We start from the raw sequence: 26,962 nt of genomic DNA, 5'->3' as shown, positions 1-26,962 counted from the left end.
CAGAAATGAGAGAGAAGAGCTCGGCAGCTTTTTGTTAGAAAGCTCTCCCTGACTCAGCTTGTTCTTAGCAAGCTTCCCTCCAACTGAACCAGATAAAACAAAAACCAGCCAGTCCCTTTTCGAAATATCCACAGCAGACCATGCAAACTTAGCAATAACAAAATTGTTCAGCACAAAGATAAATCTACACCACTTTACTCTTCTGGTACAGTAGTTGTGTCTCTACTTTTTGGTAGGTTCAAGTCGCATCGACTCCAGAAATGCGTAATAAGATTGATCAGAAAGGTATATAAAACTAACAACAGCTAAGAAAGTCCTCCATTGCAGGGGTATGCTGCTGGGCGGAGCAGAGATCTTTAACTCAGCGGAGTACCTTCTTGCATTCATCCTGCCTATCGTTGTTTATATGGCCTCATGTGTATATGATTGGCTGGTGTATGTCACATGCTTGTGTAGCCGGAAGAGAAGCAGCGGTGAGAAAGTGCGGTAGCCATTTTCTGTCCAACGGTGTTACTTTTACTTTTTTTAAAAAAAGGTAGTGATCATCGCAGGGGACGAGCAAGGGGGGCGCAATTGTTTCTTGCGGATGGACGTAAAGATTATTAAAAAAAACTTAGCGCCGTTGGCAGGAGGCCTAGGTACTCTAACCTCTAGCAACAAGCGTCACAACACAGATAGGGGTCACAGTAACCCATAGCAACAGGGGTGACAGTAACCTGTAGCAACTAATGTCACTTACACACCGATGGGACAACTGTAAAGTTCTGAATCTCCTTAGGTTATTTAATCATTTAAAATATCATTTCAGTAGATTAATGGTTCTTCACAAATCCATGACATTCTAATCCTGTCACGATATTCTCACGATGTCCTCGTATTTGGAGATGAGGCATGACTTGTCATTGAGGTTGTTTTTCCGCATGGTCCGTCTATATAGTCTCCGATGTGATCAGTACCTGAGCACAATATCAGGCCCACTGATACGGAATGTAGTTGCCTCCTCTGGCCTTCAAGGGTTGCACTGACTAGGAATTCCCACACCACTGAGCATGTGATTTGAAGGAGGTGTCGTGATGATCTGATCTTTCTGTACAGGAAGGAAATTAGACCAGCATGTCTGAGCTGAGTGATGACTCAAGTGAGACCGAGCTTCTGAATCGCAGCTTGTCCATGTGGCATGGCTTTGAACAGCTAGTTGGCTGTGAGGACCTGGATGTCCCTTTAGACCTTCACACGGCATCATCGATTGGACAGTATGATGTGGTGAAGGAGTGTATCCAGAGGTAAGAGCAGGAAGACTGTTAGTTGCCAGTGAGACCCAATGTGCAAGGATAATAATTTAGCCAGCATAAGCATGTTTACTTAAAGATGTGAATTCTTCCAAATTAACTTTTACTCTGCTTGTAGAAACTATTAAACTGGCTGATTTATGAATCCTCATGTATCATTACATCAGGTGCTTCCATACCTGAATGCTGTCAATTGATCCACCAAATCACTTCAGCTGGAAAGTGCTTATGTGGATTACAGATTGATGGTCAGTATTATCAATCTGTTGATAATTCCACTGAAAATCATTACATCAGCAATCCTAGAATGAAATCTTCATCAGTAGTGCCAGCGTTCAACACACTCCAACAAATCCAAAATCATATCTCACCTTCAGGAACCTGCACACTCTGCCAAAACTAGCCCCAACATAAGAATCCCTATTTAGTGCCTGACACAGTTACAGAAAGTGAAAACCAATGTCAAACTGTAGGGACTGTAACTTATCATCTTGCATTTCAGACAGGTGTTGACGGTACCCGTTGGTCGAGGGAATCTTTAGTGACTGGGTCTGTCTGTGTGTGTGTATGTGTGGACCTGGCTCAGTTGTGTATGACAGGGGAGTGGGAAAGTATCTGGCACTGTGTGTGTGTGTGTGTGTGTGTGCATGTGTGTGTGTGTGTGTATGTGGCTCAGATGGGGTTGGTATGTTTGTGTGCGGACCTGGCTGGCTGTGTGTGGGGGAGCGGGACTGTGAAATTGGAATGATTTGTTATTTGCCTTGTTTAGAGGAAAAGTAAACCCGAATCAGAAGAACCGGGGAGGCTGGACACCTCTGATGTACGCGTCATATATTGGTCATGATACTGTTGTTCACCTCTTGCTGGAGGCAGGAGTGGATGTCAACATGACAACAGAGAGAGGGCAGAGTGCATTGATGTTGGCAGCAAGCTGTGGCAATGAGAGCATTGCCTACTTCTTGCTTCAGGTCAGTATGTTTTGGGGTCAGTGATTATGCAGTGTGGTCTGGGGCAAGTTAGTGGTATAATTTGGATTATGGAAACAGTGATGGAGATAAAGTAGCACCATTCAGGCAACAGAATATCTTGGGTATGTAATGAATGGGATTGAATTGGTGCAGAGACATTAAAAGGAAACTGTGACTATAACACACATCACTGAAAGTTGATAAAATGTGAGGCTGGAAGAACACAGCAGGCCCAGCAGCATCTCAGGAGCTCAAAAGCTGACGTTTCGGGCCTAGACCCTTCATCGGAGAGCTCTGAAACCAATCCTTCGAGAGAGCTCTGATGAAGGGTCTAGGCCCGAAACGTCAGCTTTTGTGCTCCTGAGATGCTGCTGGGCCTGCTGTGTTCTTCCAGCCTCACATTTTATTATCATGGATTCTCCAGCATCTGCAGTTCCCATTATCACTGAACGTTGAGCCAGTGTACAAGGCAATAGAACTGGAATGCTTGGATATGTAGCCACAACAGATGTATATGATTCCACAGCAATTAAATTGATGATGTATAATGCACAGGGCAGCTCTCTTTTTACCATAATGGTTACCTCAAGATCATAGGTGTATTTATCCGGCAGAACTACTGAGCTATTAGGAAAGATTACAGACTACGTCGAGGAGAGAAGATGGTTTGCAGGATATTGTTCAGGATATTAATATTGAGTGGGAAGTTTAGGGGACATATCATTGCAAATGTTTGATGCAAACGAAGCTGCAGAAGTAGAATCAGATATCAAAATTTGGGCTTCAGTGGAAGGTTTTGGACATGGAGGGACTAAGGTGCAGTAGGAGGGTTAGGGTACTCGAAGGATTGGTTTCAGTTGGTACTGGAGGTTTGGGTTTACCTGGAAGTGTTAAGACACAAGAGGGCTGAGATTTGATGAGCTGAATTGCTTTTTCTTTCAAGCAGCAAGGGGCTGAACTGGAACTGAAGGATCACAGAGGCTGGACTGCACTGTTCCATTGCACGAGCACTGGACACCAGCAAATGGTGAAGTTCCTTCTGGATAATGGGGCTGATGCAAATCTAAAGTAAGATACGGGGTAGATATGATTTGCATGTCCTTCATCCTGAGAGCATATTCTTTGTTCAATGTTTTGTTCACTGCTCACACAAATATTAAACATCTGCTAATGCACAACAGGCCTACCTGTATTTAAATGGTTAATAGTGTACAAGGTTGAAACTATTCATCTGACCTACCAACCTTATCTCTACTCTAAAAATTAATCTAGAAATGAAATGCTGCCGATGCTAACTTCCTAGAATCTTTAATAATTTATATTCTCTCTGAAATAACATATCCCCAATACCTTTTAAAAAGAATTTCTGAACTCTTCTTCAACACTGAGACATTCTGTCCATCCTTGAGGTAAACAATTTTTTTACACCCACTTTAACTCATTTTGAAATTATCTTCAATTTTTGCCTTTTGTTATCATTCCACCAGTCACTCACTATTAGTTTGACGAAAATCCTCCATGTTCTTGAATATTTGTCATAACTTGACCTTTCCAGAATCAGAAAGAACAATAATCTTCCCAAAACTCTACAGCTATCTCCAAACAAAATGTTTGTAATGTCAATCTTGTATGAGGTTTTGCCATGTCCCAACAGAATCTTTTATAGTTGGTCTCTGTCTCAAAGCACTTTTCCGATATGTCTCCACCACTGATCTCCAGCCCATTTTCCCCCATCTGTTTCCTCCAGCCCTGAAGCCCCCTCCTCCATTTATTACCCCTCTTCCATTTATTACACTCCAATATAATACAGATATGAGTTGCCAATACTCCTTTTCCAGTAACTGAAATAACGTTGCTATTTTCTGTTTTAGAGAGCCTGTGTACGGATTTACACCTCTGATGGAAGCTGCTGCCTCTGGTCATGAGATCATAGTCCAATACCTTTTGAACCATGTATGTGTCTCTCACTTCTCATCTTGTCTTGTGTTGCACGAAGAGCTCTGGGTTGGGGCAGATCGGTAGAAGTGTTAGTTGGGTGAGAGCCTTTTACTTATCTCTTGATGTAAGATATTGTGATTGCATTGTATGATTATTATCCTTAATACAGACTGGATTTGCTTCTGATTAGTCTGACAAGTGCTGCTATAATTAATGTAAGCAGCTGATTCCCAAAGAGGGGAGAGGCAACAGTCAGTCATCGGCTATACTGTATTAGCTGGCAATATGCTAGGCCATCGACAGAGCTTTTTTTCATCTTTCCTGTGACGTGAATATCTTTGACAAAGCTAGAGTTTATGCCCAACCATTACTGCCCTCGAGAATGTAGCGGTTAATTGCTTTCTTCAACTGCTACAGCCTCAGTGTTCCAGGATTTTGACCCAGCAACAGGATACTGAGTGATTTGGAGGGGAACTTGTAGGTGGTGATGTTCCCATTCGTTTTATCCCCTTGTCCTTCTATTGGTATTGCATTTTGCAGATGTTCTACACTGCTGTCATAGCGTGTTCAGTGGTGGAGTGAGTGAATTTTCTCGACAACAGATTGTCCCGGATTGTGCCAAACTTCTTGAATATCTACACTTGCCCAGGCAAATGGAAAGAATGCCATCTTTCTTCTGACTTGTACCTTATAAATAGATTGTTTTGTTGGTAGAGAAGTTGAGTACTCACTGCAGCATTCCCAGCCTGTGATATGTTCTTATAGCACTGTATTTATATTATTCATCCAGTAGTAACCCCACATGTTGAGAGGACATTCTGTGATGACAAAACCACTTATCATACAGATTCTGTTTTCTTGGAGATGCTCATTGTCTGTTACTTGTGTGGCATGGGTGTTACTTGCCACATACAAACAAGGAACAAGAGTAGGCTGCTCAGTCCTTTGAGGCTGCTGTGCCATTCAATAAGATCATTGCTAATCTGATTTTAACCTTGACACTATATTCCTGCACACCCCTGATAATAGAAACGTAGAAAATAGGAGGAGTGTTAGGCCATTAGCCCCTTAACACTTGTTCCGCCATTCAGTATGGTTATGGCTGATTCCCTGTGATAAGGGATTACCCATTGAAGACAGATGAGGGAAAAAAAACTCTCTTGGAGGATTGAGAGACTGTAGAATTCCCTTCCTGCAAAGGTATTAGAAGTAGAACCTTTAAATATCTTTAAGGCAGAAGTAGATAGACTCTTGGGTACCAAGGGGTTGAAAGATTATAGAGTGTAAGGGTATGGAGTAGGCATTTAGGACTGAGATAAGGAGAAATTTCTTCATCAAGAGGGTGGTGAGCCTGTGGAATTCTCTTCCCAAGGAAAGCGGTTGAGTCCAAAACATTGAATATTTACAAGAAGGGGTTAGTTCTTAGGGCTAAAAGGATTAAAGGGCATTGGGACAAAACAGGAACAGAATAAATGATTAACCATGATCATATCGAATGGTGGAAAAGGCTCAAAGGGCCGAATGGCCCATTCCTCTTATTTTCTATGTTATTGTTAAGTAGGCAGTGCTTGATCGCGGTCCGTCAACTTTCATCACTTTGCTGATAACCAATAGTAGACTGATGCATTGGCAAATGAATCGATTAGATTCGTGTTTCTTTTTTACAAACTGCAAATTCTTGGGCAGTATTCCACATTGTCTACCAAATGTGTTGTAGCTGTACTGCAGTTTGGCTAGATGTGCAGCTGGTTGTGAAACATAGGATTTGAGCACTACCGGCAAGATATTTTCAAGGATCGTAGTTTCTGCATTGTCTTATACCTTCAGTCATTTCTTCATATCATTTCTTCATATCATATGGAGTAAACTGTACTAACCTAACACTGGCATTTGTAATGCTAGGTCTTAGAGAAAGTGACTGCGATGCATCATCCATTTGACAATTCTGGCTAAATGTGATTGTAAATGTTTCAGCCTTGTCTTTGGTTCTGATATTTTGGGTTCTCCCAACATTGGAGCTTCACCTATATCCTGACCCTCAGTTATTTAAGTGACCACCATCATTCATGACTGGATGTGGCAGGATTGCAGAACTTAGATTTGATTTGTTAATTTGTGAAATTGCTAAATGTTGTTTATTGCCTTCTGATCCTGCAGTTTGGCAAATGAGTAATGGTACCATTGCTATAGTCCTACCAGGCCATAGAATTGCTCTGTAATTAAAGACAAATAATAATTGGTGGTAGTTTAACCTAGGGGTCACCATGCCTCAAATAGGGAGAGGTGTTGAGAAAGTGAGTCCTTCATGGTGATCTCAGCTGATGCAGAAATCAAACCCACACTGATCGCGTCACTCTGCATTCCAAACTAGCCATGCAGCAGTCCTGTGTTGCACCTTCACCAGGTTGACATTTCATTATTAGGTATCTCAGCTGTTGTTCCTGCAAGGTCGTCTTAATTCTTTGTTTAATAAAGGTTGGTTCCTCACGTTCACGATAGATTGAGGGATATACTGGGTGTTAACATTTCAGATTGTGGTCGAATGCAGTTCTGCTGAAGATAGCCTTCAGTGCCTCATAGATGCCCAGTTGCTTGTTAGAGTTGCTGGATCCTTTATAAATCAATCTAATTTAGCACAGTGTTAGTGCCACACACCAGGATGGAGGGTGTCCTCAATTCGAAACTGGGACTTCATCTCCACAAAATTAAGCAATGGATTAACTACCAATTCAGAGTGGCAGATGTGTCCTCTAGAACCTGGCCAGCTCAGTCAGTGGTGATGCTATATTGAAGTCCCCGCCTAGATTATATTTTGTTCCTTACAACCCTTGGCATGTCTTCTGAGGAAAAGTACTGTTTCATCAGCTGTGGAAGGACAGTAGATGGTAATCAACAGGAGGTTCCCTTGCCCTAAAGTTTGAACTGATGTCATGAGAATTTATGGAGTTCAGAGTTGCTATTGAAAACTCCCAGGACATACCCAGGGATGGTGATGGCCATGTCTGGGACTTTGGCTGTAATGTATGATTTGCTTATGCCATGCTGTTGCTTGACTAGTCAACTCTCCCAATTTTGGCACAGCCCCCTGAGATGTTATTAAGGAGGACTTTGCAGGGTTGACAGGACTAAGAGTACCACTTCCAGTGCATAGGTTGGTGCAAAGTGATCTGTCTAGTTTTATTCCTTTTTGATGGTGAGAGGCCTAAACCTTTTAGTTCATTCATGGGATGTGGACATTGCTGGCCCAGCTAGTTTTCATTGCCCATCCCTAACTAGCCAGAGGATATTTGAGAGTTGAGATATTTGCTGTTGGTCTGGAGTCTCATATAGGCCAGACTAGGTAAGGATTGCAGATTTTCCTTCCCTAAAGGATATCGTTGAGCTGGATGGATTTTTCCTGACAATCAACAAATTAGACAATTAAATGATCATCATTAGATTCTTAATCCTAGTTTTTTTTTATTGAATTCAAATTCAGTGGGTCTCTGGAGTAATAGTCTAGTGATAATCCCAAGAGGCCATCATCTCCCTGATTTTACTATCAGCCAAATAAAATAAAACACTGCAAATGCTGGAAACATGCAGTATCAAAGAAGATTCACTGCACTCAAAATGTAAACTCTTTCTGTCTCTGCAGTTGCTGACAGAAAATTCTGGACAAACTCAGCAGAACTGTTTTTATAACTATCAACCAAATTTCTGTAGGTCTGGCCTATATGTGATTTCGGACCACAACAGCAGCAAATTTCCTTTCCTAAAGAATTTTCTTAAACCAGATGGGTCTTTATGATTGATTGACTGATGGTGCTCAGTATTGCCTCTAAATTTTTTCGGTGCATGGGCCTCCAAGGTTTGTGTGTAGCTTTGACTTCTGAAATCAGAAGTCAATACGTTAGGACACTGATCAGTGTAGATGGAACCTCAAAAGAATGTTGATGGTGATTGTGCAACTATCTTCCAAATCCAGATTTATTAATTCATTGAATTTAAACCTTACCAGCTACAGTAGTGGGATTTGAAACTGAGACCCCAGAGCATTAGCGTGGGCCTTTACATTACTAATCCATTACCACTATTATGTAGGGGAGGCAATGGCCTAGTGGAATCATCGCTGGACTGTTAATCCAGAGATCCAGATAACATTCTGGGGACCTGGGTTCAAATCCTGCCATGGCAGATGGTGGAATTTGAATTCAATAAAATATCTAGAATTAAGAATGTCAAGATGACCATGAGTCCATTGTCGATTGTTAGAAAAATCCATCTGATTTACTAACGTCCTTTAGGAAAGGAAACTGCTGGCCTACATGTGACTCCAGGCCCACAGCAATGTGGTTGACTCTGAACTGCCTCTGGGCAATTGGGGATGGGCAATAAATGCTGCCTAGCCAGCGACACCCTCATCCTATTAATGAATTTTTAAAAATTACCGTTCCAGTAACTTCAATAATGGGACTTCTTTTCTATTCTGAATACAGGATGTCCAAGTTGATGTGAAAGATAAAACTGGGGACACAGCTCGCTCTTTGGCACTCATGTATGGGTATATGAAGATTGCCAGTCTCATTGACCTGCATACAGCCCCAGTATCTAAATCAGTTCGGAGGGACACAGGTAGATGTGATGTTGCTGCACAAGTTTGTGTATAAAATCTGGTTTTGTTTCCACACAAAGGCCAGCCCACTGCCCTCATCAGAAAGTCTACTCCAGATAGGTAGGAAAGTAAACTGAAGAAACCATGAGGCTAGAAAGGAATATAAGTAAGGGAGTGGGCAAAAATCTGGAAAATGGGCTGAAAAGTAAAATATGACATTGTCCATTTCTGTAGGAAGAATAACAGAAGCAGATTATCTAAATGGCGGGAATTACAGAGCTCAGATGCAGAGGAATCTGGGTGTCCTTGTGCATACATTATAAAAGGTTAGTGTGCAAGTACAGCAAATAATTAGGAAAGCTAACAGAATTTTATTGTTTATTGAAAGTGGGAAATGAATACAAAAGTAGGCAAACCATACTTCAGTTATGGAGGGCAATGTGGGTATTGCTTTAGTTTTTTTTCATTCTTTCGTAGGATGCGGGCATTGCCAGGACATTGTTCTAAAAACCTTTCATTAATCAACTCAAAACAGGATCTATTCGACCCTATTCTCGGAATTCCTTCTCCTTATGTTATCGTGTTCACTGTCTTTTTTTAGAAATTGTAGTGAACCAGATGGGTTTTTAGAACTATTGACAATGGTTAATAGAAACAGAAATTGCCAGGAAAACTCAGCAGGCCTGGCAGCATCTGTGGCAGGAGAGCAGAGTTAATATTTCGGGTACATAATGGTTTTCTGATTACCGTTGTACTAGCTTTTATAACTCCAGATTTATTAACTGAATTCAAATTTCTGGGATTTTAACTCATGTCCCCAGGATATTAGCCTAGGATTCTGGATTGCTAGCTCAGTGACAATAACAAACAAAGGAAGTATTAAATCTTTCAGAAGCAATTCGGAGGAAGTTTACAGGTGTAATACCCGGAATGGTCAGGTTGTCATGTGAGAAACGGTTAGACTGCAAGGCTTGTATCCACTAGAACTTACAACAGCAAGAGGTGACTTGATTGAAGCGTTTAAGGTCCTGAGGGATCTCTGTGGGATAGATATGGAAAGGATGTTTTGAGAGAATCAAGAACTGGGGGTCAATGTTTAATAATAAGGGATTGCCTGTTTAAGATGGAGATGAGGAGGGACAAAAAACTTTGGAATTCTCTTCCTTGGAATCAATGTAAGTCAAATCTTCTTTGAATATTCTTAAGCAGAGGGAGATAGATTCTTGTTGAGTAAGGGTTAAAATATTATTGGGATAAGTGAGAACATAGAATGATCAAACTGGCTATAATCTTATTGAATGGTACAGCAGCTTTGAGGCAAGTGTCTTACTCCTGCTCCTAACTCATACCGTGTGTACCTGTACAAGAATTGGAACAACTACATTTCAAGGTCAGTCAAGTAATGAACATGTCTACATATTTACTTTAGGCAACAAGGGAGATTGCTTTTTGTCGACCCGAACCCAATCCAGTCTTGTCTTCTGTCTGCTAGTTATCCACCTGGGTTGCTTGGCAGCAATGTAAGAAGTTGCTTGGCTATGTATGGAAGAACTGATATAAAGCTGTTTTATCTCTCTACAGGAATGGACGAAGATTTCAGCTCCTCTGATGAATCCTGTTCATTCCAACGACATCACCCACACAGTTGTCATTCTAATTCTCGAAGAAACAAGGGGCCTAGTATTCATGATGGACCACAGGCACTAGCACACATCACAGGCCATCGAACCAGGGGATGGCCACAGCAATATGGTATAACCAGTTTTATGATCTTTTGAAGGGAGAGAACTATATTGTGAGATGGTGGGTTGTGGGGAATCTTTTAATGTTTCAACCAAAGAATGTTGAAAGTGTTAACTTAGATTTTACACTGAAGTCTCTGGAGTGAGACTGGAACTCGACCTCCTTACTGAGGTGAGAGAGCGAGAGAGTTCTATCCGCTAAGCTAGACTGATTTTTGCTTGGCAGGTACAGAGTTCAAGATACCCTCTTAACTTTTTGAGTTTTGGGTTAATAGATTGTATTTTAAAGCTGTAGTTCTTAAACTCGCGCTAATAGATCATTTTCAATGGGCCTGCAATATAACATGTAAGTACCGAGGTCAAGTCTGAGTGATTTAGCAAAGGCTAGATGCCTTTTTCTGTTGTTCCTGTGGTCCTGTACTCTTCTTGGGCAGCATTCCGCTCAAAATTTCATTCTCCCTGCTCCCTTTGCGCTTTCTTCATGCTCTTCTCCCCATGTTGCTGCCCCTGCTGGGTTTCTGTCAAGGCTAGATAGACTGTTTAGTTAGAGGTAGGTGTACCCATCTCACTAATGCTTTTCTGAAAACATATTAATACATTCGTTATAAATGGCACTTATATTTTAGGTACAGTATCTTAATTTATGTGGGCTGGTGTCCATGATTACTAATTCATTTGAAAAGGAGTTTGTCAACCAACGAAGTTTGAGAACAACTATTGAGATGAGAATCCTGTGTTAATCAATCCACAGCAGGAAATTTTATTTTTCCCCTATCCTTTTCTCTCAATTCCTTCTCCTCATGTTTTCATATTTGCTGTCTTTTCAGAATCTCTCCCACCACAAGGGTATGTCACATTCAAGAATAACCAGGATGAAGATGAAGAGGATATCCGGAACCGTGATGTCACCTCTCCGATTAACGAGCAGGACGTAGAGAGCAACAGCAGTAGAGGTAAGTGCAATTGCACCTTCTTACCGTTCACTGGTTTCTGAGGACCTAGGCTACTGCCTTACAGTTGGATATGTATATGAGAACAAACAGAAGTATGAATATGTGTAAAAATCGTCATAGGCATGTGACCGTAAGCACGTGTGTGATTTAGATCATCATTGAGAGTTGAGTGTGTGAGAATGATTGATTGATTGATTTGTGTGCATGACAGTGAGTGTAAGCATGACTCTGTTTTGTGTGTGCAAAAGAACATAGGCAAATGCCTTTGGGAGACTCTGTTATACTTTTACACTTTACTTCCTGCTTCCAAAGGCTGAACTCTGTGACCCAATAGAACAGGGCTATGACAGTTCAAAAGGGAGCTTATGACTACAAATCTTCGATCAAGATCCTTGCTTGAGCTATTAATTAGTTTTCCTCTTCTTTCTTGTCTCATCTGTGCATTATTAGCAGGTTTTACTTTTGCCCTTGTCTGCAAAGTAAGTGATTTCATCATTCAGAAAATGCTGAAAATTCTCAGTATGCCAGGCAGTATTTGCAGAGAGAGAAGCAGATTAACATTTCATCATAGTCATTGACCTGAAAAGTTAATTATATTTGTCTTCTTTGATGCTACCTGACCTGTTGAATATTTCCAAAGTTTTTTATTTCAGATTTTTTGGTTTTCTTGACAACGACTGACAGCTTTTCTCCTCTGTAGAGGAAAATCCTTTCTGTATCACTGATACTGTGACCACTCGCAAGAGCAGCGACAGCAGTAGTGAAGGGCTGGCAAAGGCTTTGGGTGTTAGCCGTGAGGGATCCCTGGAGAGTAATGAGGTGAGAGGGGGTGCACAAAGGTACTGTCTATTTATGTAGGTTTTAGCTTATTTCCAATAAGTGAACATGCTTAAATCCTGTCCTTTGCAGCCCTCAGCCATTTCCTTCTCAGTTAGGCTCCCACAGTGCACATAAATGCACTTGTCCAGTGTGTAAGAGACCCTCAGAAATGAGAGAACAGCATTCTAGTTGGGGAACAGTGGGAACAGCCATAAGGACACACAGAGGGCATGGAGTTAATGAGGCCAGCACAAATGAGTGTGGAGCAAATAGACGGAAAATGGGCTGCTGCACAGGAGAATTTGGGGTTGAATGAATTGTGAAGTGGAGCATTAGAGCATGTGAGGGTTGCATTTAGTGAAGAGATTGAAGAGACAATTAGTCTTTGTGGTTTACGTATAGGCTGAATGGAGTGTACTACATTTGAGGACTAACATAGTTAAGAGTACAGTTGTGTGGTGTTCTGAGGCAGATAATTCTAAATTTATCTTCTAGAGTTACTGAGGGGCAGTGGGAATTGCTGTTCAGGGTGCTGGGCTTTAGGATCAGGTTTTCAGGGTGTGGGTTGTGGGATCGGGTTTCCGAACGGCACATTGATGGCTATGCTGCTTGTATTCTTTGCAAATGAGACTCTTGTGTTTGTTTTTTTTTTAAGGATTCAGATCAGTCCAGTAAATCTTGTGTTAGGAAGCAGAGGATTCGTAGAGGTCACAGTCGGAGCACAGAGAGCACCCACTCAGGAGGAAGTGACATTTACACAATTCCCAGTTCACAGACACAGATTCCAAATAAGGTGGTAGTGGAATACCAATGTCCAAAGGTACGGTCTGGTCCTTGGATGTTAACAAGTGGTGGAGTTTGTTATCCTTGGTGCTATTATGAAGTTGAAACATCATATAGTCTCATTCTAATGCAGTGCACTTTCTATAATTATCTATTATGTTAACATATAATCAAACCTATCTATGGGTGTTAAGAATAAGACATATTTTGGGATCCTCTGAGCATGTCCCTCTGACACCAAGGTCCTCTGAATCTTTCCCATGGCCATGAGTACAGTTACGGCGGTGATACTTAAAACAACCATCAAAACAATATCTTTGAGGGATCAAAACTCAGCCATTCCCTCCCTAATCACTGTGGAATGATTGCTAGAGGTTGGAAGTTCCTTACTTATGTCCTCTCATGTTGCACATTTCTTTTTCGTGTGGTATTGTCAATGTTTCCTCTGGTTACAGGACTTGCCAGAGTTTCTAGAACAGATTGGTTGCTTGAAGTATTTGCACATCCTCGAGGAGCAGGACGTGGATTTGCGAATATTCCTCACTCTGACAGAAGCTGATCTGAAAGAAGTAGGCATTACGTGAGTAGGTGCCACATGAATGGGTAGAGCCAAGGTGTGTACAGCACACACAACTGCTGTGTTGTAATGGGGTAGAGAGGGGAACTAGGAGGGACTGGTGTAGTGGCAACAATTGAGGGGGTAGGGTTGTGTAGAGTGAACAAGCAGAAAGTGGGACGAGGTAGGTGACAAAGCTCAGCACAGAGTGTTTTAATGCTGGTGTCATTGCAGGTTGTTTGGACCTAAGAGGAAGATGACAGCTGCAATTGCCCGCTGGCACAGTAACGCCCTGCCTCTGAGTAACACCTTAGAACAGGTCTATGCTGACCGTCTGGAGACAGAAATGCAGGAAATGGCCATTCAACTTCATAAGGTGCAATTTATTCCATGTGACTGAAAGCAATTGAACTGTATTTGCAAGAAATTAATTAGGCATTGGTTTCCTGGGGTGAAAACAGCTTAAGTTTAGATAAAAAGCAAAAACCTTCCTCTAAACTGTTCTTCTTAGGGTAGGTATATTATAGGTTAAATGCAAAGTAAAGCTTTGTTCCTATTAAATACAAATTAAATCTGTTCCCATCAAATTCTCAGGATAGACATGGCAGGTACAATGCTGGCTAGATGCAGAATAAAATTCGCTCTGCACTGTTCGATCAGGGTGGGTACAGGATAGGTTTCTTACTGGGTAAAGTTCTCTCTATAATGTGCCACCAACTCTCCTGGACGTGCACGGGAAAGGTTGTGAATAGATTAAATATTTCTTTGCAGGGTGGTCAAGCATTCCCAGGCTAGGTACAGGAGGGATTAGACTTTTTGAAAATCTTTGAAAGCATGTGGGCATTGCTGGTGGCTCTCGCATTTGTCTCCCATCCCCCAAATGTCTTAAACAGTCTAGCAATCCATTCAGTTTAAGTGAACAGTTAAGAATAAACAGCATTGCTGTGGGTCTGCAAAGTCCTGGAGGGCAGTCCAGGTAAGGATGGCAGACATCCTTCCCCAAAAAACATTACTGAAACAAATGTTTCTTTTTGCAACAACTGATGATAATTGTCACAGTTGTCATTACTGAGACTAGTTTTCAATTCCAGGTGAATGAATTTGAACTAAATACTACCAGTTGCCACTATTCTCTGGTTTATTAGTTCACTGACACAGGGTCATTCTCTCATCTGAAAAGATAGTTAAAGACAGTAAAGATCTCTCTACAATGCTCAATATTCAGGAGTGTGTGCACATGAACACAGCTGTAGAGGGTAATTCTTCCGAAATATTCACTGGCCAATCTGTGTAAGTGACGAATAGACCCGAAGTCTGCTCACCTCCTTTGCTATTATTTTTAATATATGAAGGCTCTAGCACTGTGTAGCCTGAAGCATGTCTAATTTCAGCCTCCAGATCAAACTCATGGATGTTCTGTGATTCTTTCATCAGAAGTGTGAGGAAGTGGAATTGCTGAAAGGACGAGTGTCACAGGAGCAGGAGCTGAGAGCAGTGGTTGAAGGATTTTTAATGGAGGATAAAATTGTCTGGAAACAACAACAGAAACAGATTGAAGATACACAGAGGGTCTGTCGAGAATTAGAAATTGCTCTTGAGCAAATCGAGTGAGTCAGTGCTATGAGTCATCAATGATATGGAATTCCTAATGAACTATCTGTGTAATGGACTGAATGTGTGATGGACAGTGTGTATGATGAACTCTGTGTGCAACCATCTGAATATAGTTTGGATGTGGACTGGTGAGGCTGACTATTAATGTCCTTGGACAACAAGAAGTTAGGGAGAATGAACTAAAGTTGTTGCTGAGTGTTGAATGTCTTGGTTTTGACTTATTTAGTTCCTTGTGTTGATCCTTGAATCATGCAAGTATCATCTCAGGTGGCAGAGCAGTTACTCATCTCATTACTTTATCATCTTTGTCAGGGCTTGCCAGTGTGAACTATCAGCCCGATTTAAAGATGGAATAGGACAGAGGAGGAAAGCAGAGCTGAGGAAAAAACCAAGCAACACAAAGGAAGGTTAGTAATGGTTCCTTAATGGAATGCATTTTTGACCTCCGTTACTACACTAGCAACTTCCATGGTAACCAATGTGCTGCTGTACAATCTCAGTGGATCAGGCAAACTGAAGGTTTTGATTCCTTGGCAAACAGTGTCAAGGGTGCTGGAACCATTGTGTGAAAATGCATTTGGTGAATGATAGCAGACTGTACCATAATAACTAAGTTCCACCTTTATCATTGTATGGCCGCATTGAGTAATAACCGTAGCTGATTACATCTTCTATTCCTTCCCCCTCCCTGATAGCAATAACCATAGGTCGATTTAACAAGCCTGCATCCACCTGCATCTCTTGGAGAACCCTGAATGACTGATATCTACAGCTGGTTATTGAAGGATCCTGACCACCCCCCTGATCTTGTCCTTCAAACATTTAGTTTTCCAAGTTTTGAAGGGGAGAAAATAAGAAATTGAGTTTAAATAAAACCCTTCAGTACACTTAATCATTTGAGTCTAATAGTAATGAATTCAAGCCCCATTATGAACTTAACTACAAATAGAGGCAGAAATTACAGTAAGTACTGATGTAGTGCTGCATTGTTTTGAGGGGGGATGGGACTACTGTTGAGGGAACGAGGGATTAGTGCTGAAGGAACACTGAATATCAGAAAGGTAGTACCGTGGGAATATAGCACTGTGCTGTCGTGTCAGGAGACTAGGGCTGAGGTCATAGTACAGTATTTTAGTAGTTTTGCATGTGGGAGGGACAGTACCAAAAAAGTACCTCAGTGTCCATTGGACAATCAAAATACAACTTGCTGTTCAGTGTTCGTGTAGGATTGTACAGTTACCATGGAGACCTGTAGAACAGAAAAAGGCCCTTTGGCCCATCATATCTGCACTGGTCAAAAACAACCATCTAGTTATTATAACTGCATCTTCCAGCAATTGGCCCATTTAGTATTGTATGCCTTGGCATTGCAAATGCCCAGCTAAATAGTTCTTAAATGCCATGAGGGCTTCTGTCAGTATCACCCTTACAGGCAGTGAGTTCCAGATTCCCACAACCCTCTGGATGTAAAAGCTTTTCCTCTAAACTTCTGCCCCTTATCTTGAATCTATGCATCAGAGTCATTGATCCCGACATAAAGGGGAATTATTTTCTTCCTGCCTACCCGATCTATGCCCCTCATAATCTTATACATGTCAATTGTGTCCCCTCCCAATCCCTTCTGCTCTAAGGAAAACCATCCCAGTCTGCCCAATCTTCCTTCATAACTGATCCTCTCCAGTAATTATGATGGGGGACTCTCTAATTAGGGGTGCAGACAGGCATTTCAGTGGCTGCGAGCGAAACTCCAAACTGGTGTATTGCTTCCCTGGTGCCAATGTCAATGATGTTTCAGAGCAGTTGGAGCAAATTCCCAAATGGGAGTGTGAGCAGCCAGATGATGTTGTACATATTGATGCCAACAACTTCGGCAGAAAAAGCGATGAGGTCTATGAGACTGGGATATCATGGCTTTTACAGAAACACGGCTGAGTGAGGGATAGGTCTGGCAACTTAATTTTCTGGGGTGCCAATGCTATTAAAAGGATAAAAGAGGAGGAAAGAGAGGAGGGGGTGTGGTGTTTTTGAGTAGAGAAAATATCGCAGTAGAATTTGGAGGATATTTCTGACACATCATCCAGTGAGGCTAAATGGATGGAACTGAGAAATAAGGCTGTAATCAGTTTGATGGGACTGTACAATACGTCCCACAATAATCATTGGGAAACTGAGGAGCACATATGTAAGAAGATCACATGTAGCTGTACGAATAATAGGATTGTAATAATAGGGGATTTTAACTTCGCAAACATAGACTGGGATTGCCATTAGTGTTAAGGGCTTGGACGGGAGGAATTTGTAAAGTGAGCTCAGAAAGGATTTCTGAATCAATGTATAGATGAGCCTACTAGATAAGGGGCAAAACTTGACCTCCTCTTGGGACATAAGGCACAGTATGTGACTGAGGTGTTAGTGGAGGAACACTTTGGGACCAGTGACCATAATACTATTGTGTGGAAAACGAGAGGTCTGGTTCACAAGTTAAAGTTCTAAACTGTGGCAAGGCCAATTCTGATGGTATTAGACAGGACCTTTCAAAAGTTGATTGGGGGAGGCTGTTTGGAGGTAAAGGGGCATCTGGGAAGCATAAGGCTTTCAAAAGGGAGGTGGAAAATTCAGGGCCAACATGCTCCTGTTAATTGAAGGGCAAGGCTGATAGGAGGAAAGAACACTGCTGGATGACTAGAGATATTGAGGCAGTGGTCAAGAAAAAGGAAGAGGCATATATCAGGTATAAGTAGCTGGAATCAAGTGAATCCGTTGAGGCATATAGCGGGTATGGGAATAACACTTAAGAAGGAAATCAGGACAGTAAAATGAGGACATGAGATTGCTTTGGCACATCAGCTAAAGGAGAACCCAAAGAAATTCTACAAGTATATTAAGGACAAAAGAGTAACTAGGAGAGAATAGATCAACCAGGCCATCTATGTGTGGGACCACAGGAGATGCGTGAAATCCTAAACGAATATTTATCATCGGTATTTACTGTGGCGGAAGACTTAGAAGCTGGGAACTCTGGGAAATAAATTGTGACGTCTTGAAAATAGTTCACATTATGGAAGAGGGATTGCTGGAGGGCTTAAAATGCATTAAGCTAGATAAATCCCTGGCACCTGAATAAGAGTATCTGAAGACGTTGTGTGCGGTTAGGCAAGAATTTGCAGGGCCTGTAGTTGAGATATTTGTATTATCAACAGTCACGGGTGAGGTGTTGGAAGACTGAAGGAAAGCTGATGTTGTGTCATTATTTAAGAAAAGCTGTAATGAAAAGCCAAGGAACTACAGAGTGGTGAGCCTGACAACAGTGGTAATAAGTTATTGGAGGGGATTCTGAGAGACAAAGATCTGCATGCATTTAGAAAGGCAAGGACTGATTTGAGATAGTCAGCATTGCTTTGTGCATCAGAAATCAAGTCTGAAAATTGAGTTTTTTTTTGAAATGAATTCGATAGGTGAAAGCAGAGCAGAAGACATTGTCTGCATTTACTTTAGCAAGGCCCTTGACATGGTACCACGTGATAGACTGGTTGGTAAGATTAGATCACATGGGATCCATGGAGAGCAAGCCAGTTGGATAGAAAATTGGCTTTATGTTAGGAGACAGAGGGTGATGGTAGAGGGTTGTTCATACTGGAGGCTTGTGATTAGCAGTGTGTTGCAAGGATCGTTGCTGGTTCCACTATTGTTCATCATTTATATAATCAATTTGGATGAGAATATAGGAGGCATGGTTTGTAAGATTGTAGATGACACCAAAATTGGTGGTATAGTGAACAGCAAAGAAGATTATCTAAGAATACAATGGGATCTTGATCACATGAGCCAATAGGCCAAGGAATGGGAGGTGGATTTTAATGCAGATAAATGCAAGTTGTTGCATCTTGATAAGATAAACCAGGGTTGGACTTTTTAAACTGTTAATTGTAGGGCTCAGGGGAGTGTTGTTGAACAGAAAGACCAAAGGGTGCAGGTCCATAGTTCCTTGAAAGTGATGTTACAGGTTATCAGGCTAGAGAAGAAGGCATTTAGCAGGCTTGTCTTCATCTGTCAGAGCTTTGAATACAAATTGGGATGTCACATTATAGCTGTACAAGACATTGGAAGTCCAAATTTGGTGTACTGCATATAATTCTGGTTGCCATGATTTTGGAAGAATGTAATTGAACTAGGAAGGATGCCAAAAATAATGATTTAAGAATGTTACCGAGGCTGCAATGTTTGAGTTATTAGGAGATGCTGGATGGGCAGGGACTTTTGTTTTCCTCTGAAACCTAAAAAGCTGAGGAGTGACTTTATTTGAGGTTTATTATGTCATGAGGGGCATAGATGGTTATTCACACTGTGTCTTTTCCCTAGGGTAGGGGAGTCCAAAACCAGAGGGCATAGGTTTAAGGTGAGATTGGAAAGATTTAAAAGGGACCTGAGGGGGAGTTTTTTTTTACACATATGGAATGAGTTCACAAAGAAGTGGTTGTGGCAGGTACACATTAGAGTTTTTAAAAGGCATTTGGATAGGTACACGTATAGGAAAGGTTTAGAGGAATTTGGGATGAATGCAAGCAAATAGGACTAGCTCGTTGTAGGAAACCTAGTCGGCATTGACAAGATGGACGGAAGGGTCTCTTACCATGTTGTATGACACTACAATCCCCTCCCGCCTATAATGTGAATTCCAGAATTGCATTCAATACTCTAGCTGCAGCCTAACCAACATTTTCTATAATTCCAGCATAATCTCCCTGTTCTTAAACTCTATGCCTCCTTAGTTACTTTATCCACCTGCCCTAATACCTTATGGGACCAGTGCGCATGGACACCAGTGTCCTCCCCGGATCCTCTGTATTTTCCAGAATCCCAATGTTCATCATGTATTCCGTTGGCTTGTTTGTCCTGGCAAATTGCATATTTCACACAACAGGATCGAATTTCATTTGCCACTGATCAATCTGTCTGTATCCTCTTGCAACCCAAGGATATCCTTCTCACTTCTTTACCACTCTACCAGGATGAATTGTATCCCAAGTTGTTGAGTGAGGTAAGGGAGGAAATAGCAGGATGCTATTTGTGAACATACTGATCAATCCTCCTACATTCAAGTTTAATTCATTTATATAAACCACAACTGGCAAGAGCCAAGCACTGACCATTGTGGAACCCCACAGCACACCGACTTCCAGTCAGAAAAACTCCCCTCAACCATCACCCTCCGCTTCCTGCCATGCAGCCAATTATGGATCCAATTTGCCAAATTTCCTTGGATCTTGTGGGTTTTTAACTTTGCCATCACTGTCCATGCAGGACATAGTCCACTCAGACTTCTGCAAGACAATGGCAATGCATTGCTCTTATCTAAATACCCAGGTACCTCTTCGAGAAATTGACGACCAGCTCTTAACAAAACCATGTGGACTGTTCTTGATTAATCCCTGCCTCTTTAATTGCAAATTAATTCTGCCCTCAGAATTGTTTCCAATAGTTTCCCCAACACCAAGGTTAGACTGACTGGCCTGTAGTTTACTAGTTTACCCCTTGCTCCCTTCTTGAATAGCAGTACCCTATTTGGCTGTGCTCCAGTCCTACAGCACCTCTCCTGTGGCCAAAGAGGAATTTAAAATTCTTGCAAGCATCCTGCTATTTCCTCCCTTACCTCACTCAACAACTTGGGATACAATTCATCCAGCCCTGGAGATTTATCTACTTTTTAAGCCTGCCAGTTAGTCACTGCTGAATTCTCTGACCTGACCAAAGCTGTTGATGTTGCTAACCTTGGTTCTTTCCTCTTTCCAAAAGGCCTTGCTAACTGGAAATCTGTTCTCGGATCCCTGAGTATATCGGAATTGAGTGCTACTCTTAAAGAATGTACAGGAGAAATGGGTGAGCAAAGTTTTATGAGTAAATCTGCTGAGTGTATTGCAGTTTTTTTTTAACACAAACTGCTGGCTGTCTGAAAATATGTGGAAGAACACATCTCCTTCACTGTCAAAAGATAGTGTCAAGAGATGTGCTACGCACACGCACACATGCTGAATTCCCGTGTCACTGACCTGTCCAGCTTTACTGTGTTGGAGTTGTCTACTTGTTCATTTCTTCGGGTATGTGGTCAGAACAGTGCAGTCCATGACTTCAGTGTATCTAAAGTGAAATATGCCAAATACCCAAAAGGCATGTTGTAACTCACTGGTCTTGTCCTGCACTGTGGGCTGGACCCTAACTGGGACTGAATCCCTCCCCGCCTTAGTTGGGAGTGATGCTGAATGTGTTTTAACTGAAGCTACATTTACTGAGAGTTTCTGTTTCTAGGTAAAACTATACAAATAGTTGAACAGAATCTGGAAAACCTGATAAATTCAGACAAAAGGAACCCAGAGTGGAGACACAATGCTGATATCTGACATGGGTAGGTGAAGACACATTGAGATACCTATCACAGCACTAGTGTTGTCTGCTTTGTACAGTACAGTCCAGTATGTGGATCTGCTGTCTTTTTGCCTTTGCTCTGTGTTTAAGGCTCTGCTGTCTTTCTGGCAGTCCACATTTCATGCAGTATTCTCCCACTGCACCTACTTTACATTTTCTCAGAGGTGATGGGCTGTGGTGAGTGAACAAAGTTGTAGGTGAATGTGAACACATTCTGATATATTCTGTTCAAGCTACACTTGCTTTTTATTTAAAATGTTCTTTGATTTTATTGCTAATTTCTTTTTTGGGTTTTCTTCTTTCCTTTAGACTCGGCAATGTCAAATGTCTGAAGGATTCGTGGAATCCAGTATTAGCTAACTGGACGGAGGGTGAAAGTGCCACCCGAAGAAAAGCAGCCTTTCTCTGTTAGTTTCTAGGCCTCAGGCCTCTACAAGACCTAGGCTGACTCGGATGAAGAGTGGGAACAACAAACAGCCCAGCCCTGTACAGGCCCTAGTGATGTGCAGAACCTGAGCAGTTCTTTTGAAGTAGTCGTGAGATAAGGAGATGTTTGGGCTCAGCATTGAGTGGCCAATCACCTTCCTAATGAGATGTGCCTCTCTTGTTGACTGGATCCTGGAGGTGATGCTTGTTTGCCCATTATGTCACTCTTTAGTGACTCATTTCAATGTTATTTCCCTTCAACATCTGTTCGGCTAAACAAATGCATTATGATCCTCTGAAAACTGATTACTCCAGCAATATGGCAGCCAATTTAGACACAGGTCCTTTCTTCATAGCCTTAATGAAATTGAAAATGTTTTAATCAAAAGTTGCAGTGGTGATGTGGAATATGTGTGGAAAACTCAAAACTATTTGGCCAGCAGTGCACAGTAACATGAAACCATAGTTCACTTATCAAATAGTTGAACAGAATTGGGAATTTGAAGGCTATAATTTAACATTCAGCAGAGATCAATGCCTGAATAGGAACATACGAAGATCAGGTCCTGGGCTAATGAACTGTGACCCATTATAGAGCTTAGGCCTTTGGCTGATGAACTGTGAGCTTATGAGGAGCAGGGTATGGATTGATGAGAGTACGTATCCTATACTGTATAGAAAAAACTTGTCCAAAGAATAAACCAGAGTGTCTACGTGAGTGTGACAACTGAGGCATGACATGAATATAATCACAGATTGCTGGTGTGTGTCAAAACCTGTATTAACTGGAATGTGCTTACATCATCTACTTTTTCCAGACCTTCATTTGAAGCTTCTGTCTCATATGGAAATATATTGAGTTAATCCAACTCGAACTTGATTAAAGAGAATGAGTGTTTGGAATTTATACCTGTATGTAGTAGACTGATTCAGAGTAGAATTATACAAATTTGCAGCGTAGAAGAACAGCCATGGTTTTTATGGGAGAACATCCAACATAATCTCACAATCCAAGCCTGTAGGCTAGACTGTTTCAATACCTAAACAAGCATGTCTTACATGTTATGAGGCTTTCTACATTTGCCACCCTTCCAGCTAGTGATTTCCTGACTCCTAGCCATCTCTGGGTGAGAACAATTATCGTCAACTCTTGTCTAATACTTCTACCAATTATTTTTAGATCTATGACTTAGGGAAATATGTTCTGTCTGTCAGGTCTTTCTAAGTCCTTTGTAATTTCATACCATTATACTCCATTATTCCAAAACAAATAACCTAGCCTACCTTCCCTCATTTTTCTATTGGCAACATCCTCGTAAATCTCCGATGTACCCTATCTAATGCAATCAATCCTCTCTGTAATGGGGTGAGCAGAACTATATGCACTCCAGCATGGGCTTGCCATATATTTTCTAGTGTTCCAATATCACCTCTGTTTTTATGCCTTCTCTGAAATAAGGCAGTATCCTAAATACCTTTTCCTCCTTTTAAAAATTATGTTTCATTTTATAACAGTTCAAACCAATTCTGTTTATTTCAATACTGTATTTGGTTCTTTTGAAGTACCTCATAATAAATATAGCCTTACAATATTAATTTCATATCAAACATAAAGCACAAAGAAATGTACAGCAAATATTTTATTAACCAGCATCTATGGGACCAGGCGTGTGCTGGTTGATCAAGTATTCCAGCTGATCAAGAGGTCCATATAAATCAATGTAAAAACACACGAAGTAATAGAAACGTAATGCAGAAGGGTATACACATCAGTGTCCTAATTTATTTACAGCATAAATCACTCAATATTACAAGTTTACCTTTCAGTAAAACTTATTGTAAGAAGTGCAAGAACAGAAGTTCCAGGAAAAGCTCAGCAGGTCTGGCAATACCTGTGAATAAAAATTAGAGTTAATGTTTTGGATCTGGAGACCCATCAGAACCTCAGCTTCTGATTTTGTTCCTGATTTATGGCATCTGCTGGTCTTTCAGTTTGTCCTCTTTGAGTGCTGTTAATCTTGGGCCTGTTACCTAATGAGCAGTGGGAACTGGGTTATTTGAATGCCCAAGGATGAGTTAGATCTCTCATCAACAAAGCAGTCCATATCATGGAGAGCAGGGTGTAAAATGAAGTTAAAGCCATGACCACATAAGCTGTGATGTCTTGGATCGCGAAACAGGCTTGAGGGGGCTGAATGCCCTACCCCTGCTTCTTAATATGTTATGATTTTATGATCGGCACACGATACCAGATCTATGTTGTGTACAGTGAAATTATGAATTCTTCATGTTTCATAACCAGGTACTTACCTGCAATGGAATGGGAGTGTTGTTTCCAATTGCCCCATTTTGTTTAACTATACATAGGCTCCTTCCAATTTTTTTTAAACACTAAGTACACTTGGAAAATATCTCGGCTCCTCTGATCCTCAGCCCTAGGTTGTCTACCTTTTACGAGGAACCATATTTCAATTTTTCAATTTGCCACTTCAATGCACCACCTGCTCCCTGGCCAACATCTCTGTCTCCGGCTTGCTACAGTATTCCGGTGAAGCGCAGTGCAAGCTGGAGGAACAACACCTCATTTTCCACTTGGGGAACCTACAGCCCTCTGGCCTCAAAACTGAGTTCAACAATTTTAGGGCCTAAACTCTCCGATGTCCCAGCCCCCCCACCCTACACACCAGGCCTTGTTACCACATAGCCTGTCACTACACACCCACTGTTGTTAGTCACTAACAGTCCCCATTAACAACTATTCACCCTCCCAGCCTGATCGTCCTTTGTCTGTCCAACTGTCTTTCTCTCTTTGGGCTCTATCTATTTACTCCCTACCCAACCCACCTCCCTATTTTCTGCATATAAACTGATGTTTTCCCAGCCACCATCAGTTCTGAGGAAGGGTCACTGGACCTGAAGCATTGACTCTGTTTTCTCCTCCACAGATGTTGCCTGACCTGCTGAGCTTTTCCAGCAACTTTGTTTTTGTTTCAATATTTTTCCTCGGTCAAGCAGCTGATGAGCAAAATTCAGAAATGTTTGGCATTACATTATACATGAGATATGGAGGAAACATACAACGTAATCTCTTGTTTCCTCTAGCTCACAGGTAGTCTGTCTCTCCAACTCACACACTCACTTACTCTCGTGTCTATTTATAGTTTCAGTGATTGAAATGACGTTTGATGGGGTGCTATATGAGATGAAGCCATCCAAGCATCTTGCTACAAATTTTGGTTAATGGCTCCCCCGTCTGTCTGAACCGAGGCATGGTCCTGCGGTGGACAGCAGGCTCCCAAAATGCTTTGCGGTATTTGCATATATTATTTGGATTTTTAAGTGTAAAATGTCTGAATACAGGAAAGAATTAAAGAGTTTCGCAGGTGATTTAGTTGCTGTAGAATTTCCACTTCTAGAGCCAAAGGAGTCTTCTAGAGAGGGGTGACTAATTGTCACCCTCACTGAGCAGTGTGGTACGGTAGGTCAAGAGCGGGTTTGAGAGTTTGCTTAGTAAAAGGGTTTCTGCTGTGAATGGCACATGGGTGAGGTCTACGGGCTTTATCCGTGCGGAATCGATATCAAGAGATTTCGGAAGCACAATTTTTGCCATCTGGAGCTGCTGGTGATCGTTTGTCCTGGCGCTCCGTATTCTTATTGTGAAAGAAATGCGAGTCCATTAGTACGGGCGACTCCTAGTGGCGGGGCGGGGGCAAAAGCTAGACCGGGAAGTTTCTGAATAGCGATCCTTACCTGAAACGTCAGTCTTCCTGCTTCTCCAGCTCCACCCTAACGTGGACGTTGTCCGTGTATGTCAGACTTTCGTTCTAAATGTAAGTCTTACATTTAGCATTTGGAGATTCTTTCGTACATCACTGCTCTGCATGATTCTGCACGTCGAATATTTAGGAAAAATATGAATAAACTTGAGCGTTTTTGGTCCGCAAGGGTCCCGGACCCGAAACGTTAACTCTGATTTTCTCTGCACAGATTCTGCCAGTCCTGCCGAGTTACCCCAGCAACTTATATGTTTGTTTCTAAAAGGAGTGCATGAGGTGTCAAACAGCTAATGTTTATATTTCTTATTGTCTAATACCATATGAGATCAGTGCTGCGCCCACAATTATTTACAAGATGTAATAATGACTTGGATGAGGAAAGTGAATGTGACAGTAATATTTGTGGATGACACAAAAATAGGTGGGAAAGCAAATGGTGAGGATAACACAGAATGCACAAAGATTTACAAAAGTTAAGCATGAGGGCAAAAACTTGGCAGCACGTGTACAGTAGTGCAAACTATAAAACAACAATCCTCACCCGGAAGTGGAAAGTATGAACCATTGTGGCCTCCTTCAGATGTTGTCACCACTCCAGATGCTGATCTTCAACCAAAACAATTCACTCTTCCTGATGTCAAAAAACAGCATTCCTACTGCAAAGACTACAGGCTCTCACAACATTCTGGAAATAATCCTGAAGATTTCTGCTTCAGGACCTGTTGCGCTGCTGACCAAACTGATCCAACACAGCCACAACACTGGCATTGTCGCTGACAGAGAGAAAAACTGGCCAGGTATGACTTTAACTGAAAAAGCAGGACAAATCCCACCTGGCCAATTACTGTCTCCATCTGTCTATTCTAGATCATCAGTTAAGTGATGGATGGTGTCATCAACAGCGCTATTTAGCAGCAGATCATCAGTTAAGTGATGGATGGTGTCATCAACAGCGCTATTTAGCAGCACTTGCTTAGCAACAATCCCACTGAGGTCAGGTTGTGTTCTAGCATGGCTGCTCAGCTCCTGATCTACATTACCACTGGCAAGAAATGATCTGGACTAGCTATACAAAAACTGTTGC

General features: G+C 41.6%; 1 protein-coding gene and 1 non-coding gene across 5 annotated transcripts; both read left to right on the top strand.

The window, feature by feature from the left end:
- The first annotated feature begins 453 nt into the window (after positions 1 to 453).
- On the top strand, positions 454 to 23,456 carry anks3 (ankyrin repeat and sterile alpha motif domain containing 3). Of its 4 annotated transcripts, none has more exons than XM_048552120.2 (17): positions 454 to 638; positions 1,096 to 1,283; positions 2,059 to 2,257; positions 3,204 to 3,325; positions 4,129 to 4,210; positions 8,674 to 8,809; positions 10,371 to 10,541; positions 11,359 to 11,484; positions 12,185 to 12,303; positions 12,959 to 13,123; positions 13,542 to 13,666; positions 13,877 to 14,018; positions 15,077 to 15,249; positions 15,569 to 15,663; positions 21,050 to 21,133; positions 21,560 to 21,656; positions 21,986 to 23,455. In XM_048552120.2, exons 2-16 carry the CDS (start codon positions 1,114 to 1,116, stop codon positions 21,649 to 21,651), a joined length of 2,001 nt encoding a protein of 666 aa, XP_048408077.1. In that variant the 5' UTR covers positions 454 to 638; positions 1,096 to 1,113; the 3' UTR covers positions 21,652 to 21,656; positions 21,986 to 23,455. The 4 variants fall into 4 exon arrangements, with proteins under 4 accessions (XP_048408077.1, XP_059510026.1, XP_048408079.1 ...); XM_048552122.2 differs by having other exon boundaries at positions 456 to 473; XM_048552118.2 differs by having other exon boundaries at positions 457 to 535.
- Positions 23,457 to 25,613: 2,157 nt separating this feature from the next.
- On the top strand, positions 25,614 to 25,748 carry LOC125462614 (U11 spliceosomal RNA). The gene has a single exon (XR_007249684.2). It is a non-coding gene; the product is annotated as a U11 spliceosomal RNA (small nuclear RNA).
- The last annotated feature ends 1,214 nt before the right edge of the window (positions 25,749 to 26,962 follow it).

Source organism: Stegostoma tigrinum, chromosome 23 (assembly GCF_030684315.1).
Source record: "Stegostoma tigrinum isolate sSteTig4 chromosome 23, sSteTig4.hap1, whole genome shotgun sequence".
Taxonomy (NCBI): Eukaryota; Metazoa; Chordata; class Chondrichthyes; order Orectolobiformes; family Stegostomatidae; genus Stegostoma; species Stegostoma tigrinum.
The sequence above is the reverse complement of the archived record's forward strand: the minus strand, read 5'-3'. Positions and strand labels throughout refer to the sequence as shown.

Excerpts from the sequence above, each read along its gene's own strand:
- anks3 (XM_048552120.2), top strand. The coding sequence starts at position 1,114 with ATGTCTGAGCTGAGTGATGACTCAAGTGAGACCGAGCTTCTGAATCGC. Across the intron at positions 10,542-11,358 it reads GGGATGGCCACAGCAATATG|AATCTCTCCCACCACAAGGG; the intron begins GTATAACCAGTT and ends CTGTCTTTTCAG. Across the intron at positions 13,667-13,876 it reads CTGAAAGAAGTAGGCATTAC|GTTGTTTGGACCTAAGAGGA; the intron begins GTGAGTAGGTGC and ends GTGTCATTGCAG.